General features: G+C 49.8%; 1 protein-coding gene across 3 annotated transcripts; it reads right to left on the bottom strand.

Annotated features, from left to right (window-relative positions):
* Positions 1–697: 697 nt before the first annotated feature.
* Positions 698–21,310, bottom strand: Ccdc92b (coiled-coil domain containing 92B). 3 transcript variants are annotated; one of them, XM_029483157.2, is made up of 5 exons: positions 21,062–21,310; positions 11,189–11,284; positions 10,436–10,588; positions 4,552–4,599; positions 698–2,164 (listed from the first exon to the last, which is right to left on the bottom strand). In XM_029483157.2, exons 3-5 carry the CDS (start codon positions 10,563–10,565, stop codon positions 1,551–1,553), a joined length of 792 nt encoding a protein of 263 aa, XP_029339017.1. In that variant the 5' UTR covers positions 10,566–10,588; positions 11,189–11,284; positions 21,062–21,310; the 3' UTR covers positions 698–1,550. The 3 variants fall into 3 exon arrangements, with proteins under 3 accessions (XP_029339017.1, XP_085685951.1, XP_021034158.1); XM_085829825.1 differs by lacking the exon at positions 11,189–11,284 and having other exon boundaries at positions 698–2,161; XM_021178499.3 differs by lacking the exon at positions 11,189–11,284.
* Positions 21,311–22,017: the final 707 nt, after the last annotated feature.

Below are 22,017 nucleotides of genomic sequence, written 5' to 3' on the forward strand. Positions count from 1 at the left end.
TAGGCTGAAGGGGTAGAGGATGGAGCCCTGGTAGGGACCCCAGGGGATCTGCTTCTGCCATCCAGCTCTCAAAAGCTAGACAGCTCAGCCCAGGCTTAGCTACTGCTCAATGGCCTCAGCTGCCCTTCAGGGGAGGGGTCTGTGTGCAGGATCAGGTTAGAGTGTGCTCACTGCCTTTTGCTTCCTGCCAAATTCCTGCTTCCTCTTACAAAGTGGAGGACATGAGTCAGGAGTTCTTTTTCTTCCCGGTGGCCATGACTGAAGCAGTCTGTCAGCTACAGAGACATACTGCTCACCTCAAGGCCTTGTGTGACAGGGCCAGGACCTGCTAAGGGCCCAGTGTCTGAGTGAAGAGAGGTAACTTCTCTCAGCAGCCCCAGGAAAGACCTCACAGGCACTTAGGACTCAAAGCAGGTCAAACCAAGAGTGGTGGAGTGGGATTCTGGGGCTCTGATATGGGGCCCAATCATGAGCTGGACAGAAGCTTCCTGCCTTTGGTAGTGAGGGGAATTGGGAAGGAGTCACCATTCTGTTTACCACTCCCAACAGCACAGGAGCACCCCATTATCAGCAGGTTCTACAGGCTTAGGGGCCTTTCCAGGGATGGGTACCACCAAGGACTAACCATTCTTTGCTCCCCAGAAAAATCAAGTTTCTATGAATAGCTGCCACTTCCAAGAAGCCGGGCTCTCCTTCCTGCCTCTGGGTGCAGCCAGCTGTTTGGAAAGCTGGGCAGGATTAGCACCTATAACAGGACTGGGAAGTCTCTAAAGTGGCCTCCAGAACGGAAGGGTAAGAGGCCCTTCTGCCCTTGCCAAGACAAATCTGAGCCCCAGCTTGCCTATCTCCAATCTCCTGCACCCCTGCATGACAAACCTGGGAAGAACCAATCATGTCTTCTTCCACGACTGGCTTCAAGGGTCTAGCCTTGCTGTTTTCTTTAAGTCAAATGCCACCAGGAACACAGCAGCTCTGAGAGGGCGTGACTTCTAAAATAGATTCTAAAGTGTTCCGTGCTCACCTTCAAGGACTTATCAGTGGGGTGGGGAGTAGCTACTTCCGAGTAAGCGAGCCAGCTCCTAAGCTTACCTCTCCCGAGCAAAAGGCTGGGCAGGGCTGGGGGGTGGGGGTGGGGTAGTGGGAGGTGGAGAAAGCAGGGAAGGGGAGCTTGAGGGCCTAGCGGTGCCAAGTGCCACCGTGTTCCTTCCAGTAGGCAGACTCAGACTTCTCCTGCCCTACGAGGGATTGTCAGCTTTCCAAGGACAGACAGGACTCCACTCCACCCCGCCCCCCCTCAGGGGAGGTGGGGGGAAACACATACAGATTAGGGTCATTACTGCCAGTCCACCACAAAAAAGGTGCATTGCTTTGGCGTTCCCTCTGCAAAGGAGCTCCCTCTCCGGAGAAGACAATTCATCCCTGGAAACACACAAGCGGGGGCGGCTCTAGTGAGTGGCCGAGCTGGGGTGGATCGGCCGGCTGGACTCCGCCCCATCCCTGATCCCGCCTGGCCCGGCCTGCTTTCCCTGTTGCCACCGCCTGTCCAGCGCCTACTCAGGATCCCCTGGGGCGCTGGGCGTGGCGACTGGGCTCTCACTGGGCCCAGGGTGCGGGTCGCCTTGGTACCGGGACTCCTGGTGTGGCACGGGGTGCGGGGCATCTTGGTCCCGCATCTCCTGGCGTAGCAGAGGGCGAGGGCCACGGGCGCCGGGCCGCGGCGGCCTCCGTGGGTAGAGAAAGAGCGCGGGGTCCGGCATGGGATCGGCGTCTTCCCAGGTCGCCCAGTCCCGGCTCGGACCCTTGGCGGCCGCCTCCGGAGGGCGGCGGGCCCGTTGTGCACGCCGGCGGGCCCGGGGCTCCGCGGCCGCGGCGCCAGAGCGGGGGCCCTGCAGTCTCTGGCGCGCGGCGTGCAGCTGGCAGGAGAGGTAGGCGGCCGCCTCGGTGTGCTTCTGCAGCTCGGTGCCCAGCACTGTGGCGCGATGGCTGCGGCGCCGCAGCTCCTCCAGAAAGCGGCGCTCCTCCGAGCGCAGGCTGCAGCGCAGCGCAGACACCAGCGCCTCCCGCTGTGCCACCTCCCGCCGCAGCTCCGCATTGGCCGCCGCCCGTGCCTCCAGCTGCGACTCTAGCGCGCGGCACTTGTCCTCCAGCTCTCGGGACGCCTCTTCTGTGGAGAAGGGAAAAAATAAGGCGATGGTGCCCTCAAAGGCGTGAAACATATCCCAGCTGGCCCAGAGGCCATTCCTGCTCTTCCGCCTCAAACATTCAGCCGCAGGGACTTTACCCATGCTCTACCCCCTGCGTTTACTTCTTCGGTTTAAATGCAAAACCCTTCCTGACTGATCGTTCATTAGTAAGCAAAGTGTTGGACCTTGATTCTCCATGCCCTGTGTTGAGCCCATGTTTTCATGAAGCATACGGCGCAGCGTAGTACATAATCATAAACAAATGTCAGGTCTACAGTGTGACATGTGTCAGAAAGACAAATTAATATTCTGATTCTAAGGGGGAAGGTGATGCCATCAGGGAAGGCTTCAGGGCAAGAGGGGCTTGAGAGCTAGGATGAACAGACCCTCCTCTGGAGAAGGGTACTCCTGGAGGGGGAGCGGCTTGTGCAAAAGTCTTGTGATCAGAAGACATGGTAACAGCAGGGGCTGAGTAGCAGAAGGTGTGTTCAGGAGGTAGTGGGTAGCGGTGCCCTTTCCTCCACAAAGCACATATGCCATTTTGTGAGTTTTTTTGCTGACCGGCCTAACCCAGAACCTCTGGAATTGGTCCTAGAAATGGCACTGCTGAGGCATCCCTAGGTGATCATGCAGAGTCAGAGCTGAGGACCCCTCCCCTTCTGGACTTTACTTCCCATCTATACCCTGGGATTTCAGAGGCAAAGGGGAATATGTTCCTTATACAGCAGTGGCTTGAGCTCTGGTGACCCCAAAAACCTTTCCAGAGGAAAGCTAGTAGTTGTGAAGGGGCCTTATTAAGTCATGTACCTCCTTGTGAGTGAGTGCCCCCTTCCTTCAAGCACAGAGACACCAAGAAGTGTCCCATGAGTGCTATATGAAGAAGCAGGCAGAATCCATTCAAGTCTAAGAGTTCCCATGTACCCTAGCTTATCTTCAGCTTCACGAAGCAATCTATAGGATTTACAACATCTTAGCTTAGGGATTCTTTAATCCCAGCACTTGGGAGACAGAGGCAGGGGGATTTCTGAGTTCCAGGCCAGCCTGGTCTACAGAGTAAGTTCCAGGACAGCCAGGGCTACACAGAGAAACCCTGTCTCGAAAAAAACAAACAAACAAAAAAAAACCAAACCCCCCCCCCAAAAAAAAAGAAAAGAAAAAGAAAAGAAAAGAAATTCCCAGCCTTCCTTGTTTTTCCCTCCCTCCCTCCCTCCCTTCTTTCCCTCCTCCCTCCTGAAACAATGACTTCACAATAAAGCACTGGCTGGCCTGGAACTTGCTATATAAACCAGGCTAGCCTGGAGCTCACCTAGATCCTCCTGTCTCTTCCGGTGACCTGCTGGGACTAAAGGCGTGCACCATCATGTCCAGGTTTCTGTTAATTCTTATGAATTCTTCTGGCACCCGCATAGTGGTTTATGATTGTAATATCAGCACTTGGGAGGCTGAGGCTGGAGAATGGCCATGGACTTGAAGCTAACCTGCTCTACACAGTAATTGCTAGGCCATTTGGGACTCCAGAGTGAGGCAGTATCTCAACACAAAACAGATGGTCCCAGGGTGTCATTGGATAGCCGAGGCTGGCCTTGAATTTGATATAGTATGATGAAGAAACTGGCTGAAGCCCCAGGCACCCCTCTGCCTCTCTTGAGCAATTTTACCAGAGTCCTTTGAAGACTGCTAAAACATGGAGGTAGCCGGAAGAGCCAGCTCCAGGCCTCCCAGCTGACTTTCCTCTTTCCTACATTAAATCTGGACCTAATCTTGTCACTCAGTACTGCTATAGCACCTCCTCATTTTTGTTTTGAGACAGAGTCTCCTATGTAGCCCCGGATGTATTGGAACTTGTTACGTAAACCAGGCTGGCCTCCAATTTACAGATCTGTCTGCCTCTGCCTCCTGAGTGCTGGGATTAAAGATGTGTACCACATGCCCGGCCCAAGTGAGACTTAAAATCTTTTAAAATTTCATTATGTCATTCATGTGTTTGTACGTGTGTGCAGTGTGTGTATATGTTTATGTCTGTTGTGTCACTGTGGAAGCCAGAGGTCAGTGTTGGGCAGCTTCCTTTTTGCTCTTGGAGGCAAAGGCAGGAGATTGCGGAGTTCAAGGTCATCCTTGACAACACAGTGAGTAGTCAAATGTGGTCCAGCAAGAGGGCTCAGCAGGTAAAGGTGCTTGCTGTCAAGTCTGATGACCTGAGTTTGATCCCTGGGACCCAACTGGTAGAAGCAGAGAGATGACTGACTCCCAGAAACTCTCAGGCTTCCATGTGTCCCATTCCATACTAATATATAAGACATTTTAAGAGTGCTTGGAAAAACTCAACCTTTTGTGCCTCCCGCCACAGCCCAGAGCTATTTTTTCTTACCTTGCTGGTGAGACTGGACCTCTCTCATCTCCAGGTCGTGGGTCAGCTCTAGGGAAGAGAGAATTGAGGAGTTTGTGTGTGCACAAGTAGGTGTGCATGTCAGAAAAAAAAAATCACAACTCCATTAATGAAGAACAGATCCATAGGCATCAACTACACCACCACCTACAACTACCTACAACAACTACCTTACATCCCAGCTAGGGAAAGAGCCCTGCTAAAGGCAGAGCCTAGGCCTGGGTTTCTAGGCCCAGGGATCTTTCCAGCAAAGGCTTTGTTTCTAGGATGGGGAACAGAGACCACCTCTGTGGACAGAAGAGCCTGTCTTGTTTTGGGGATGAGAGAGTATTTGCCTGTTTTTTTTTTTTTTTTTGGTTTTTCGAGACAGGGTTTCCCTGTGTAGCCCTGGCTGTCCTGGAACTCACTTTGTAGACCAGGCTGGCCTCGAACTCAGAAATCCGCCTGCCTCTGCCTCCCGAGTGCTGGGATTAAAGGCGTGCGCCACCACGCCCGGCACTTATTTGCCTGTTTTAAGGATAAGCCGCCAGTTTGGATGGTTGTGGAGGACTCTTGTAAACACAGGGTCATGACTCATGCAAGCTTAGTTGACTGATGAATGCCACAATGCCAAGAAATGCTCAGGAGACAACAGAAATAGGCAGAAGCTATCTACTGAACACATGTGACACTAATTTCATGGCCAGGATTGTACCTGTATTAATGCCTAAAGATCTCTGTAGTTTCCCAAACCCCATTTGACCACCAGGCAAGAAGGGCTTAAGGAGGACAGTGCCATCTAGTGGTGGACAATGTATCAGCCTTTGGTTTGGTGTTGCAGGGGAGGGGCTCCTCAGGGGCACCAAGCTAAGGAATGCCATCACCAAGGTCTCTGGCATAGGAACAAGTTCTTCCTGGGCACCCAAGAAGACCTTATTTTCCTTATACTTATTCTTCGGTGCTCCCAATGCCTCGTCTCTCAGAGCAACTGTGTGATCGCAATTTTCAGCCCCAACCCCCAGAGCTCAGAAAAATGAGGGATCAGGGGTTTACAGCTCAGTGACAGACAGATGCTTAGAACTCCTGCTGAAACTGGGTTCCAGTTTGGACATGACTGGATATAGTGTGCAGGGAAAAGGACAGCGGGGAGCCAGGAATCGAGAGGGCCTACTAGGAGCACTTGCATGTACCTTCAGGAATAAAGGTGTTTTTTGTTTTTTAAATAATTATTTATTTTATGTGATGAATACACTGTAGCTGTCTTCAGACACACCAGAAGAGGGTATCAGATCCCATTACAGATGGTTGTGAGCCACCATGTGATTGCTGGGAATTGAACTCAGGACCTCTGGAAGAGCAGTCAGTGCTCTTAACTGCTGAGCCATCTCTCCAGCCCCCCAGGGATAAAGTTTCGAGCCCGAAGAAAGTGGCACATCTCTGGGAGTAGTGCCCAGCATACCTACAGTCAGGCCTGTGCCCTTGGCCTACCCTTCTTCTCTCCTCAAAATGCTCTTAGGGACCAGAGTTTGCTAGAACTGTATTCTCTGGGGAGGCCACTTGTTGCTGGGACACAAGAGAGTACCTTAGCTATGGCCGGAGCCTGAACCTTCTCCCTGGGGCCACTGGGAGCCCTCTGATGCTTCTACCCTTAGGACTCTGAGGGACCAACTTGCCCTTCCTCCAAGGCCTAAGGGACCTTGGAGGAAGGCCTAAGGGACCTTGGCTTTGCCACTAACTTCTCTAGGGCGGTTTTCTTTCAACCATTAACCACAGGGCTTAAGATTAGGAGACAGAACCCCAAGTGGGACCCACTCCCCCATCTTTTTTTTTTTCTTTTTTTGAGATGTGTTATGGTTTGAATATGCTTCGCCCAGGGAGTGGCCTTGTTGGAGTAGGTGTGGCCATGTTGAGGTAGGTGTGTCACTGTGGGTGTGGGCTTTAAGACCCTCATCCTAGCTGCTTGGAGGTCAGTATTCTGCTAGCAGCCTTCAGATGAAGATGAAGAACTCTAGCTCCTCCTGTATCATGCCTGCCTGGATGCTGCCATGTTCCCACCTTGATGATAATGGACTTAACCTCAGAACCTGTAAAGTAGCCCAAATTAAATGTTGTCCTTTGTAAGACTTGCCTTGGTCATGGTGTGTTTTCACAGCAGTAAAACCCTAACTAAGACAAGATGGGATTTTTTTGTTTGTTTGTTTGTTTGTTTTGAGGCAGGGTTTCTCTGTGCAGCCCTGGTTGTCCTGGAACTCACTCTGTAGACCAGGCTGGCCTCGAACTCAGAAATCCTCCTGTCTCTGCCTCCCGAGTGCTGGGATTAAAGGCGTGCACCACCAACGCCCGGCTAAGATGGGATCTTATTGCATAGCCCTGGCTGTTCTGGAACTCAATGTCCAGTCCAACCTTAAACTCACAGAGATCATCCAGCCTCTGCCTTCTGAATGCTGAGAGGAAGGGTGTGAGCCACCACACTGGTTTCTCCCACCTTTCTCCATCCATCTTCTAATGTGAGTCCTTGTAGATTTTATGAGTATTCTATGAAAGCAGTTCATGGTAGGACCCTGGCCAGCAAGGATACTTCTCTGAACCTTAGTTTTCTCTTTTGGAAAATGGGAGCAAAACAGCATCTCTCTTACATGGGACTAGTGCCAGGATCCAATGAGAAGAAAATAATAGAGGATTTAGCCAGGGCTAGACCAGCAATTAAAGCACAGGGCACTTATCATTGTCCAGGCTGTCCCCACAGCCCATGGAACTTACTCCTACCTCCAAATCTCACGTTCTTTATCTTTTTTTGTTTTGTTGTTTGAGATAGGGTTTCTCTGGGTAGCCCTGGCTGTCTTGGAACTTGCTTTGTAAACCAGGTTTAAAGACTGCCTGCCTCTACCTCCCAAGTGCTGGCATTACAGGGATGCACCATCACCACCTGGCTCCATCTTCTTTATCTTTGTCTTCCGGGCAGCCTGGCCTCCTGGGTCCTCCTTCAGTCTCTGTCCCCAATTCCCCTGCTTTCCCTGCCCCTCCCTACTGGAAGGAGGGCCTGATTTGTTCATCTCAGCCCCCAGAGTGGCAGTTCCAGACAAGACCAGAGTTATTTTTATCTCCTTAATCAATAACCAGGAGGCTTGAGCCTAGACTCACTTGACAGTTGGGGGGACTGTAAGGCCCTCTGATCCCGCCTGTTATGTTGTCACGGGAATGATCCTGTGTCCTGAACGGAAGGAACAGGTTCTTAGAATCAGGGAAAGTTGAGAAGAAAAGAGAGGATCTGCAGTAAGATTTTTAGTCTGTTTTCCTCTGATATTGTCACTGTGATGAAAAAGCGGCCTGTAGGGCCATCCTGTCACTGGGTAGACAGATGGCCAGGAGCCTATCTTAGAATACGGCTACTGGATCTGCATGTGCAAAGAGGCTGAGGCCAGACTGCTTATGTTCTGTGTTAACATGAGACGCCAATGGGGTCCCTCAAGCTTTCTAGGCCTCTGGGCAAACGACAGGTTGAGCACAATCAGAAAGTGGCACAGTGCTGGTTTTAATCCTGGCTGTGACACTAACATGTATTGTATGATTTTTTTCCCCCTGGGTCTTGGTTTATCACTTTCATAATCAAAAATTGGGTCTTTTTTTTTTTTTAAGATTTATTTATTGATTATATGTAAGTACACTGTAGCTGTCTTCAGACACTCCAGAAGAGGGAGTCAGATCTCGTTACGGATGGTTGTGAGCCACCATGTGGTTGCTGGGATTTGAACTCCGGACCTTCGGAAGAGCAGTCGGGTGCTCTTACCCACTGAGCCATCTCACCAGCCCAAAAATTGGGTCTTTTAATCAGAGCGCTTGAGAGGCAGAGGCAGGTGGATTTTTTAGTTCGAGGCCAGCCTGGTCTACAGAGTGAGTTCCAGGACTGCCAGGACAACACAGAGAAACCCTGTCTCGAAAAAAACAAAACAAAACAAAAAAACAAAAGAAAAAAATCAACAAACACCCATAAGGCCTGCATTTGTAGACACATGAGCACTTGGGTCACAGTCGTGCCTCTGAAAGGCCTGGGTACTAGAAGCTATAGGCCCAAGCCTGGAATTTCCAGTCACTCTTTGCCTGCCTCTTCTCTGCTCACAGATGTAATCAGCGGGACCTTTTCCCCCAAGGTATTTCCCACTACTCCCCAGGACCTCTCTGCCACACATATCCAGACTCCCTCTAACACAATTCACCTCTGCTGCTGCTGAGCTGCTGCTGAAGAAGCACCCATCTGCTCCAAATCTTATTCACTGATTCTCCACTGACCAAGGGAACAAGCCAAACTCATGATGTACTTGTCAGGGTCTCCAGGATCTGGCTCTAGCCAGACTTCTCATAGTCTCTTCTAAGCAGAGCTTTATGCTACCTCCTGGTTTTGCTATGCTGGCCCATATATGGAATGGTTTCTTCACTTCTTTCTCCCATCACCTGTCAGGATGTCTGCATTCTACTCAACCTCCAAGGAGACAACAAGTTCCCTCCTGGCATGGAGGTGCTCAATTTCCATCATCCTGCTCAAACTGGATTAGCATCCTGGATTTTCAACAGCCCTCTTATTTTCTGAAGTATGCTTAGTTTATTATTTTATTTTATTTTTGATTTTTTGAGAAAGGGGTTCTCTGAGTAATAGTACTGACTGTCCTAGTACTCCCTTTGTAGACCAAGGTGGTCTAGAACTCACAGAGATCTGCCTGCCTCTGACTCCTGAGTGCTGGGATTAAAGGTGTGCGCTAGATATATGTTTATTTTATGTTTGTGATGCCTGGCATGGAATTCAGGGCCTTGTGAATATGCTAGGCAAGTGCTCCAACACTGAGCTATACTCTGCCCTATCTCACTAATATCCACTGGTCCATGTTTTTCCCAGCCTGGGATTCATGAAGGACGACGGGTGCTTAATGAACTCAAAAAGGACAGGCGTCCCCTAGAATTGGTTCTTGGAAGTCTAAGTCACTACCTCAGCCTTAAAATGTTTAGCTGTGATGAGCAGGAGAGGGTGAGGGACAGGGCTACATAGCCCAGGCTAGCCTAGAAATCAGTATGGAGCTGAGACCTAATTCTACTTCCCTGGTACTGGGGTTACAGTCAAGTACTACCACACTCAGCTCATCCCTAGAATTCACTCCACCCCAAGTCATTTTTTTAGTATTATTTATTTATTAACTTATTTAATGTATGTGAGTACACTGTTGCTGTCTTCAGACACACCAGAAGAGGGCATTGGATCCCATTACAGATGGTTCTGAGCCACCATGTGGCTGCTGGGAATTGAACTCAAGACCACTGGAAGAGGGGCTGGAGAGATGGCTCAGTGGTAAAGAGCACTGACTGCTCTTCCAGAGGTCCTGAGTTCAAATCCCAGCAACCACATGGTGACTCACAACCATCTGTAACAAGACCTGATTCCCTCCTCTGGTGTCTGAAGACAGCTACAGTGTACTTACATATAATAAATAAAATAAATCTTAAAAAAAAAAAAAAAGACCACTGGAAGAGCAGTCAGTGCTCTTAACCACTGAGCTGTCTCTCCAGCTCTCTACCCCAAGTCTTAATTCTCATCCAGAAAGAGACAAGACAGAACTGGTGTTAGGCTCACAGAGACTTAAGAAGAGCATCCCTAGCCGGGCGTGGTGGCGCATGCCTTTAATCCCAGCACTCGGGAGGCAGAGGCAGGCGGATTTCTGAGTTCGAGGCCAGCCTGGTCTACAAAGTGAGCTCCAGGACAGCCAGAGCTATAAAGAGAAACCCTGTCTCGAAAAACCAAAAAAAAAAAAAAAAAAAGAAGAGCATCCCACTAGCAAAACTGGTGAGGGTGATGGTGACCCCTCCTTACTCCAGCCACCCCGGGGGCCAGTGTTCACCTCACCTGAGCAGCGTTTCTGCAGCCTCAGGATCTCCAGGTGCAGGTCTCGAAGCAGGGCCATCTGCTCCTTTTTCAGGAAGCTGATGTGGCGTTGCACGCTCTGGATCTGATGCTCCAGGGACACGGTATCCATGGCAACCCAGGCCTGGGCCCCACCTGGGTGGAAGACAATGTGAAAGCACATCTTCAGAGGCTATTTGTCTTGCCCCACCTTCAGATCTTGTGGTGTCCTTCACACTAGGTCCTCTGGTCTCTAGGGAGAGGATTCCGCCACTCTCAGGTTTCTCTACTAGCTTTCTCGGACACTGTGAGTGAGCATGCCGGTCAGGGAGGTTGTTACTCCCATTTAACAGACTGAGAAGCAGAGGTGCGCAGAGGTGGCAGTGCTGGCTACATTTTCCTAACTCTTCTGCTTCTCAGACAGACAGACAAATGGAGCAGAAGTTGGCAAAGACAGGTAGATCACTTGGGGTCTAGCCTTCACTATCTAGATATGTCACGCAGGGCCAGCCTTCTCCATAGGTAAAATAAGGGAGCTGACCCTGATATCTGTTCCAGTTATGACGCCCACATGCATCTAAGTCCCGAGGCTCCTTCAATTCACAGGGAGACAGGGTCCTGATAGGCAGGCCAGGTCAGCCTTGAACTCTCCACGATCTCGTCATCGCTGCCTTTGGAGCGCTTCAGTTACAGGTATGCATTGCTGTGCCTCGCTAGAGAGGGGAGGGGGAGCTGAAGGGAGAACTGCTTACTGACCTGCCTCTGTGGGCTGAAAGCGGGAGGTGGAGTCAGTCTATAGAGAGGAACAGGGGCTAAGATCAGAAGCCTCAAACTGTGGATCCCCAAGGAAACCTGGGGACAAAGAAGCTTGCACTCAGATCCTACTCATGACCAGGCTTGTAGGCCCTGCCTCCCCGCTCCCTCCTGACTTATCTTCCCAGCGACTGTTCAGTGGGGCCCAGCATCCCAGAAAAGCAAAGGTGGAAGCAAGAACTCTGGGGCCCAGGACTAAGAGTCCATTTCTTGTCTGCCAGCCATTCCCTAAGCTGTGTATTTATTTCTGGGTAATCAAGCTTATATTATGAAACCCAGGCTGGCTCCAATGATCCTCGTGCCTCAGCTTCCTGAGCAGCTGAGACTACAAGGGCGTGGCCCTCCCCAAAGTTTTATGGTTGTTGTTTGTTTGTTTGTTTGTTTGTTTATTTTGCTGAGCTGAAGACTTCACAGGGTGCCATGTACCTGCTAGACAAACACTATTCTATGAAATTATATCACAAGTCTCTCCTCCTAAAGGGAGAGACAAGGTCTCACTATATAGTTCCGGCTGTCTCAGAACTCAACAAGCAGGCCTCGAACTCATAGAGATTCTTCCTGTCTCTGTCTTCCAAGTGCTAGGATTAAAGCATACATCACTATGCTGGGCTTTCCTTAAACTTCTGAAGGACCTCACTCCACGCACTCTGGGGATTTCCATGGATGGTGAGAGGGTGGGGGCAGTTAAATAGACATCTCTTCTGTGTGGAGTTTTCATTTGTAAGGTCACTCCAAGCAGGTCCTTCTGAGAACCTCAATTCCCTAGGCTCCTGTCTGGGCCTCTTCCCTGGCACCCCTGGCCCCACTAACCCAACATACCAGTCTTTTTATTTCAGCACAGGGTGGCCCTTTGGCCTATGGAGAACACGCGATGCTTACTGATCAAGTGTGTGTTCAAGAAATGACACATGATCCCGCTTTTGCCAATCACTTTCCCAGTCAGCCCTATAGACATTCAAACTACTAACACTGAGGTGATCAGGCCGTCTCCTGAGCTCAGAGGCGGGGCACACCTAGCTCTCCAGCCAAGTCTTCCTTTGTTTGCTTGTTTCTGAGACAGGGAACCCGGGATTTGGTTTTGATTTTTGAGATGGCGTCTTGTTATATGACACTGGGAGGTCTCAACTTTATAAGCTGATGTGATCCTACAGCCTCTCTCTCCCAGGTAGCTGGGAATACGGATGTCCGGTTTCTTCAATTCAAAGAAAATGCCCATGTTTACACTGGAAACAGGCCTGAGTTTGAATCCTGGCTCTTTTAGTTAACTTCTGTGTTGGTTCTGAGAATGGAAGCTAACCTCTGGGAGATAATATTTTCCTAATGTCAAATGGAGGTTGAAAGGACTGCAGAGATGGCTCAGTGGTTTAAAGCATCTGCAGTTCTTCCAGGGCACCTGGATTCCTTCACTTCCCAGCACCTACACGGCAGCTCAAGAGTACACAGACATACATGCAGGCAAAATAAAATCAAAATGCCTTAGTGAGTAAATGTACTAGCAGTCCTAGAATACCTGTGAGAATTAAAGGAGACAAGAAATGTGAAGTACTAGCTAGGTATGGTGGTGCATGACCACTGTAATCCTAGACTCAGGGAGGCAGAGGTAGGAGGGTCAGAAGTTCAAGGTCATCTTGGGCTACACAATGAGCTCATGGCTAGTTTAGACTACACAAGACAACACCTAACAAACAGACAAGCCAAAAGGATAAAGTGCTTAGTATAAAAATAACTCAGTATTATATTCTTTTGTTTTTCTTTCTCTGTCTATCTCTGTGTGAGTAGGCTGTCTTAACTTGGTCGACTATTTTATCCATCCATCCATCCATCCATCCATCCATCCATCTGTCTACTGTTGCTAAGCATTAGTCTGGGAAGAGGACATGGGGATAGACATAAAAAAGTTCCTGCAGCTGAGCAGTGGTGGTGCACACCTTCGATCCCAGCACTCAGAAGCAGAGGCAGTTGAATCTTAGTGAGTTTGAGGCCAGCCTGGTCTACAGAGTGAGTTCTAGGACAGCCAGGGCTACACAGAGAAACCCTGTCTCAAAACACCAGAACCCAAAAAAGATGGTAGGAGAAACCTCAACAAGACAAAACAGTAAGAAATAAGGTGGAAGGATTTTGCAGATATAATCACAGTTCCTACTCAACTGACTTCGAACTAATTACAATTATGGATATGACGTATCAGATAAGCCATTCAAATGAACTCAGAAAGGAAAACCTAGTTAAAAAACCACCAGACTCCTGTTCCTTAGAAACAGTGAGTTAATAACTTTATTTACTCTTTAAGAAATATCTTTTTCGGGCTGGTGAGATGGCTCAGCGGTTAAGAGCATTGACTGCTCTTCCAAAAAGGTCCTGAGTTCAAATCCCAGCAGCCACAACATGGTGGTTCACAAGCATCTGTAATGAGATCTGATGCCCTCTTCTGGGGTGTCTGAAGACAGCTACCGTGTATATATAATAATAATCTTTAAAAAGAAAGAAGTATCTTTTGCATTCATTCATTTTGTGTGTTTGTACAGGGGAGGCTGGGATAACTTATGGAAGCTGGTTCTCTCCTACCTCTCTGGGTTCTGGAATGGAGGTCATGCTGTCAGGCTTGGCAGCCATTACCCTAACCTGCTGGGCCATCTTGCCACTCTATCCCTTTTCGTCCTCTTTTTTTTTTTTTTTTTTTTTTTTTAAAGATTTATTTATTTTATTCAGATACTCCAGAAGAGGGCGCCAGATCTCATTACGGATGGTTGTGAGCCACCATGTGGTTGCTGGGATTTGAACTCTGGACCTTCGGAAGAGCAGTCGGGTGCTCTTACCCACTGAGCCATCTCACCAGCCCCTCGTCCTCTTTTTTGAGACAGGGTTTCTCTGTATAGCCCTGGCTGTCCTGGAACTCACTCTGTAGACTAGGATGGCCCCAAACTCAGAAATCCACCTGCCTCTGCCTCCCAAGTGCTGGGATTAAAGGCGTGCGCCTCTACCACTGGTCCATTGTTTTGTTTTGTTTTGTTTTGTTTTGTTTTGTTTTTTTGAGACAAGTCTCTTTTTATGTAGCCCTGGCTATCCTGGAACTTGCTATGTAGACCAGGTTGGACCTGAACTCACAGAGATCTACCTGCCACCCAAGTACTGAGATTAAAGGCCTGAAATACAAGTTTGGTTTTGTTTTTTTTTTAATTAAGTGTTTTTATATTTTATAATTTCATGCTTGAGTACTGTATTACATCATTTCCACCCCAACTGAAACAAACAAAAATTTACTGAGCTCATTTAGTATTGCTCTTATGTATATGTGTTTCGAGCGGATCACTTGGGACTGGATAATTTATCATGGGGTTCATCCCAAGAGAAGATTGATTCTCCCTCTCTTGGCAGCCATTGATTGCCTGTTGCTCTTCATCTAAGGATAGGTCCTTGACAATCAAAAAAACCCTATCACTCTGGCTGCCAGTGGCAGCACATGCCTACAACCACAACATTTAGGAGTCTAAGGTAGGGAGTTCTTGAGTTGATTTCAAGCCTGAGCCACACGATAAAATTATCCTAGAGCTATCACATTATCTCCCTAGTCCAAGTCACCAGCTTCCCTCTGGTACAATGCAGTACCTGGCTTCTTGCTTCTGCCCTGCCCCATTCTTTTTCACCAAGGAGCGAAAGCCCCTTCAGCAGACTTAAGGCTGTCATATCTTCCTGTCCACAGACCTAGGGCTGCCATAACTTCCTGTCCACAGACCCAAGGCTGTCATAACTTCCTGTCAACAGACCTAAGGCTGCCATATCTTCCTGTCCACAGTCCTAAGGCTGCCATAACTTCCTGTCCACAGACCTAAGGCTGCCATAACTTCCTGTCCACAGACCTAAGGCTGTCATATCTTCCTGTCCACAGACTTAAGGCTGCCATAACTTCCTGTCCACAGACCTAAGGCTGCCATAACTTCCTGTCCACAGACCTAAGGCTGTCATATCTTCCTGTCCACAGACCTAAGGCTGCCATAACTTCCTGTCCTCAACTCAAAACTCTCAATGCTTCCCATTACACACCAACCCCAAACTTATTTAACTATGTGCATCCGCATGTGTCTTTGTGGAGTGTAGATTCCTGTGGAGTCCAGAAGAAGTTGCTAGTTGCCCTAAAGCTAATGCTGTGGCAGTTGACTCATATGCAGGGGCTGGGAACTAAACCTGTATACATACACCTTTTATAGCTGAGCCATCTCTTTGGCATCCTTTTTGTGGGTATGTATTGTTTTGTTTTGTCTCCAAGGCAGGGTTTCTCTGTGTAGCCCTGGCTATCCTGGAACTTGCTCTGTAGACGAGACTGGCTTCGAACTCGGAGATCTATTTGCCTCTACCTCTGGGTGCTGGGATTAAGGATGTGTGCCACCACCACCCAACTCTTGGCTTTACAAACTCCGTTCATTTACTGATTATACATGCTACAGCACGGGTGTGGAGGCCGGGGGACAAGTTGCAGAAGGCTGATTCTTGTTCCACCGTGAGGATCCCAGGGACTGATCTCAGGCTTTCGGGGTTTGAAGCAGTGCAGAGTGGGGCAAAAACCCAAGTCCTAATCAAACCCTGCACTATCTGCCTCTGGTCAGCTGCTCCTGTGTCTTGGTCTCCCACTGCTGGCATCTTTGCTGGCCTAAGCCTACTCGCCTGGGGTTCTTTGTATGAACTGTCTTCTCAGGCAGAATGCCTTTTACCAGTCTCACCTCCTGTCCCATTCCCTCCCTTCTCCAATGACTCAAAATAAAGAGACTTCTGTCATTTCCCACCCCTGTCCCTTGCACTACTCTTTCCTGAACTCCCCGGCACACGAGTGTACGGAACGTTTGTTTACTGTCTGTTTCCCTTGCCAGACTGTTAGCAACAGAAAACGAAGAACCCAGTTCCCCAGTGCCTAGCCCAGTATGTAGCAAATAGGAATCACTCGGTAAATAGCTGCAGAGTGCACAAGTGTGTTGGGGGAGTTCATAGACTGATGGCAGTGCAGATTAGGACAGACACAATTAAGTTTGACATCCCCTAGGGCCCTCAGGGAAGAAACAGATGTCAGGTAGACTACTTCACTCCTGCCTCCCCCAACCCAAGACAGGGTTTCTCTGTGTAGCCCTGGGTGTCTCCCCACCCCCCCCAACACCCCAAGACAAGGTTTCTCTGTATAGCCCTGGGTGTTGTCCTGGAACTCACTCTATAGACCAGGCTGGCCTTGAACTCAGAAATCCACCTGCCTCTAGGTAGACTTCTTCATACTCTGGGTGCTAACGCAGGAGAACCAGGTGAGTTATATGCTTCTGAAACTGTATGTCTGTAGTGGGAAGAATGGGCTTGTGTGCACCTCAAGGAGTGCACACATGGGTAAGAACCCGTGATTCTAGGGCTGCACACACGCTCTATCATAGAACAGGATCCCAGGTTTCTTAACTTCTCACATCTGTGTGGGTGCTGTGTGCAGACCTGCAGGATGGAGGTGTGGGGGCCTACCCTAGGCTACCACTACCACACAGACAACTATGAAGGGTGAAAGTCCTTTCCAGATAGCCCTGGAGCCTGGAAGCTGGCCAAAGGAGGCGGAGCCAGCCAGTTGTTCTTTCCTGGATGGCCTCGACCATTCACTTCCAACAAGGCAGGCTGCTCTTTCTTCTTAGGGCAGAAATCTGGGTCACAAACAATCCTGGCAAGTCTTCATTTTTAGGCATTACTGTGTGGATTGTTTGGGGGAGGGGAGGAGGTAGAGTGGGGAGAGGGGACTAGGAACAGTCGGAAGTCTGTAGTAGAGGAGCTGCAAGTCCGTTGGAAAGGGGACAGGAAAATAGCAGGTCTCCATGACATATGTGCGGTCCTAGAACCGCTGGGCATCAGAGGAAGCTTGTGTCCTAGATGTAGTCTAAGCAGGCAGCAGCAGCTAAAGGGTTGGTGGTGCCAGCTCGGTCTTCTCCCTGAACCCAGCTGAGCCTCACATCCTCTGCCTTTCTCTGTCTACAGTCCTGGCAACTGCAAGGTCTGTGTTGCTTCTACATCTCCACTCCTGGTGTCCCTAGCTCTTTCTCATGTTAATTTTACAGCTGGACAAAACAACAACAGCAGCAACAACAACAAGATGTCACCTAAGGGCTGGAAAGATGGCTCAGTGTGTAAAGGTGCTTGCTACCCACCTCGATGGCATGAGTGTAAGACCTGGAGTCAGCACGGTGGAAGGAGGGAAACCCACTTCCACGAGCTGACCTCTGACCTTCCCAGACATGTCATCGCATGTCATGTTTGCACTCCCACTTACCCCCTGCATGCAGAATATATACAACAAGATGTAATTTTTAAAAAGTCACTGAGGCCGGCGATTGCACACAACTTTAATCCCAGCACTCAGGAGGCAGAAGCAGGTAGATCTGAGTTCAAGGTCAGCCAGGTCTACAGATCGAGTTCTGGGGCAGCCTGGGCAACAGAAAAAAACACGTCTCAATAAAACAAAACAAAGCAAAGCCCAAACCAAACCAAACTAAAATCAAAACCAAAACAAACAAACACCCTAAAACAAAAACAAAACCCTCAAAAAACCAAAACACCAACCAACCAACCAAACAAGCAAAAAATCACCAAGAGTAAAATGGATGTGATACAAGGTGCAAACTTTATAGTTAATTCCAAACACTGTTGACATGTATCTCTTGGGTCTGAAAGGTAAAGATAGCTCTTCCCTTTGGGAAAGCTGGCAGAAAAGGCCTCAGCCATCAGCAAAGCAGCTGGCACAGGAACCTTCTGATGCTGGCACAATTCTGATTTAAATTTTTAAAAAAAATTACATGTATGTATGTGTGTCAAGCTCATGCACGCCACAGCATACAAAAGGAGATATCAGAGGACAACTGAGGGGATCCATTCATACTGTCTACTCCATGAGTCCTAGAGATGGAATTCAGACCATCAGGCTGGGCAGTAAGTGCCCTTACCTGCTAAGCCATCTTACTGGTCCCAACCATTCTGTCTCTCTGAGGCCCTGCCTCCTGCTCGTGGTGAGTAAGTCAGCTCCTGCTAGTCTCTGGGTCTCCGGTTCCCTTCCCATCTGCCCATAACTGTCATGGCGCATAGGGAACTTAATGTCTCTCCTCCTCAGTTCTTACAGTTATTTGGGTTCAATTTACCATAGGAAGCATAGAATCTTAGACTTGAGTCATTTCAGCCAATGGTTTTCAACTTTTGCTCTACAGAGCTCTAGAATTCAGCATCGAAAAGGGGGTGGGGGGGTCCAGAAGCCAGAGGGTAGGGATAGTGGCCCTGTTCCCTCTCTGTTTTTCTTCCCTCGAGACAGAGTTTATCTATGTAGACCAGGCTGACCTCTAACTCACAGAGATCTGCTTATCTCTGTTTCCTGAGCGCTGCCATTAAAAGCCTGTTTGTATGTGACAACACAGCTGGCTTCACTTTTAGTGATCTTTTATTTTGAAAAAAAAAAGTATTGCACATATTCTCATAGGTGTACTCTGTGTGTGGGGGCACAGGTCCCCTCATGCCACTGTGAGCATGGAGAGGCGAAAGGACAATTTTGGGGGGTTAGTTCTCTCATGCCATTTTGGGATCTGGGATTAAACTCAGACTGTCTACTGAGTTATATGCTGAGCTAGCTCTCTAGTTCCCTTGAGTGGTCCTTACTATGATAAACTTTTAAGTCACAAAAGATGCCTGCTAAATAAAAGTCTGAAACTATTTTTATTAACTACTTACGTATAGCTGTTACTGTTGTTAATATGGCCTCACTCTGTAGTCCAGGATGGACAAGAACCTGCTATGTAACCCAGGCTGGCCTCCAACTCATGGCAATCTTCCTGCCTCAGCATCCTTAACGCTGAGACTGCAGGCGTATGCCAACCATACCCCAGTGAATTTGCAACTTCCCTGAGGTGTTTACACTTCTTAGCCCCTCCACCTTTCAGCCTCTTCCTTGCTCCCCAGTTCTTTTCTGCCCCATCCTTCCTTCAAGCCAGCGTAGCATGTGGGAGAGGATCAGCCTGGCCCCTGGGAGCCTCCTGCTCTCGTATCCCACGGAGTTTCCATGTGCCCTGTCTTATGCCTTGACTGATGTCTTGTCCCAGTTTCAATTTCACTCTGACTGCTTCTTTTCCTCTTTGGAGCCAAAAAACATCTGTCCAGTCAACGAAAATCTCTGTACCATTCTTGATGTTCTTTAAGAATGCATATCTCGGGCTGGTGAGATGGCTCAGTGGGTAAGAGCACCCGACTGCTTTTCCAAAGGTCCGAAGTTCAAATCCCAGCAACCACATGGTGGCTCACAACCTTACCCATAATGAGATCTGATGCCCTCTTCTGGTGCTGTCTGAAGACAGCTACAGTGTACTTACATTAAATAAATAAATAAATAAATAAATAAATATATCTTAAAAAAAAAGAATGCATATCTCCTTGGCTCCTTGTTTCTAGGCATATGCTAATTTTTTTGTTGTTTCCTAAAGCCAAAGTAGATCTACGAGCTGGGAGAGGCAGAGTTATGGGTGAGTGGATAAACGAATCTATATGTTCTTGATTTTTCTTAGTCATTATTCCTCTTCATCATCTGACTCAGAAGCCCATGGCAAGAGGAGCACAGATCTCAGAAGCCTTCCTAGGTCCAGGCCTGAAGACCCGGGCACAAATGCTAGCACACACTAACTCTCAGTACAGTTCTCAGCTCTGTACACACTAACTCATCTGTACACTGACGGTCCTACTAGTACATCCACTCCAGAGATGAAGAAACAGGACCCCAGAGAGGTAAAGCCCTTTGCTCGACATGCACAACTGTGCTGACGCCTAGGAGACACTTTGAGGCACTCACTCTGTAACACATAGCTCCTCAGAAGGCAGTCACACTTTACATCTGCGGGCTAAACCTTTTTTTTTGTTGTTGTGTTTTGGATTCTACCTCTTGCTCTCCAGATAAACTCTCTCCCTGTACAGCCATGCCCTAGCTTCCTACACTCCACCCAGTTTCTGTCTCCTGAGATTTGACTTCTCCTTTGCATTTTAGAGCCTTCTTGCGGGCAGTTTGGACTCTGGGAATCCCTTGCAAGAAACAAACCACACAGCCAAGAGTGAAGCCGAGAGAATGAATTGAGTCTTACTGGGAATCACCAGGGCAAGTGAGTACACGTATTAAAAAATAATTACTCTGCCACCCCCTCTAAGTCCTTGGCTCTCCTGAGGACGAGTCTGGAACCAAGATCTGGCCTTTGACAAGTGTCTGGGACTCTGTCTGCAAGGTGGGGGCTGGTGGCAGAGACATTCTCTAAGGACCTGTGATCCTCCGCACTACAGAGTCCCTCCTCCCAGACACCCCTCAACTCTGGCTCCCCGCTCCACTGAAGATCCCACAACCCCAACCTCAGCATTGTTGAGGATTCAGGTACATGGGAGTGGGGTGTCGGGAAAAACTTGACCCACCTTTCAATCTTGATGCTCTGTAGTTTATGCCTCGAATTTGACACCCAGAACTAGGGGGTCTGCAGGGTGGGGGGCAGGGTTGAGGGTTATGGATACCACAGAGTATAGGGAAGAGAGGAACCAGCCAGGACACGAAGAGCAGGCAGAACGGTGCGAGTGGTGGTCTGGACTGCTTTGGATGCCCCGCCAATGCCGGGAAGGGCTCGGGTCTGGCGGCGGAGGACAACTTCTGCCAGCAGCCCGCGTCCTGCCCGCCTCCCGCGCGCTGCGGTGCCAGACCCCGCGCAGCCCTCCAGGCGGAGCCGGAGCTCAGGGGCTCTCTTCATCACCCTGGTCACCCAGCCAGCGCCCACCCTCTACACCCACCGCCGGCCTGCTCACCTGCGGACCCGAGAGAGCCGCCGGGCCGGGCCCGGGCCTCGCTGGGTCTCGAGAAGAGCTCTCCTCCCGCGCTAGCTGCGCTCGCGCTCATGGATCCGCAGAGCGCGGCCCGGCTGCGGCGCCATCAGCTGCTGCGAGGCTGTGGGGTGCGGACTCCGGGGCTCTGGGGGGCTCCGGGGCGCAGAGGTTGGGGGCCCAGGGCAGGCTTCGGGCGTAAACACCCAGCAACGTGACCGGAACTGGCGAACGAGCTGGAGGGGGCGGGGGGCGGGCGAGATAAGGGGGAAGGGAGGGACCTGGGGCGCTCGGGGAGGGGCCGTGGGCGGGGCGGGGGGAGGGGAGGCTGGGGCGGGGGAGGGGAGCCCTGGAACCTCGGGGAGTCCCAGGATCTGGGCCTTCGCACCCCGCGAGCAGCAGAATCCTCGGATCCGGCCCTGGCTGGGAGCTGAGGAGGGAGCCCGAGACACCACAGGCGACTAGGCGAGCAGGGACGCGGCGACCGATCAGCACCGCGGACAGCGCCCAGGCCCGCAGGCCAGGATCCGCTCCACCTCTCTAAGTGAGGCAGCGCCCCGCAGCCTGCCAGGGAAGGGCTGGGGTACCCAGGAGCTGGGGTAGTCGAGAGCTGCTGGATAGTCTGAAAATGTGTTCCTGGTAGAGGCAGCAGCAAAGCTGTGCCAGATGTCTCACTAGTTTTGTGACCTTGGGTGAATCACCTCACCTCTTATATGATGGTACCCAGAATCAAGAAAAGATCTTTTATAAATTCCAAAGTCCGTAAAAAGTATAAGGCACTATTAGTGTTGAGCCGGGTTTCTTCCTCCTCCTCCCCCCCTCCTCCTTTCTTCTGTAAACAGATTTCTAGAGTTACTCTGCTCATCTTAGAGTGCTGGCACCATCAGCATCTTTCTCTTCTCTGGAGCAATGGTGGTGTATGGAGTGCACCATTGGGTTGT

Source organism: Mus caroli, unplaced genomic scaffold (genome assembly GCF_978045245.1).
Source record: "Mus caroli unplaced genomic scaffold, Mus_caroli_1 scaffold_13, whole genome shotgun sequence".
NCBI classification, from domain to species: Eukaryota; Metazoa; Chordata; class Mammalia; order Rodentia; family Muridae; genus Mus; species Mus caroli.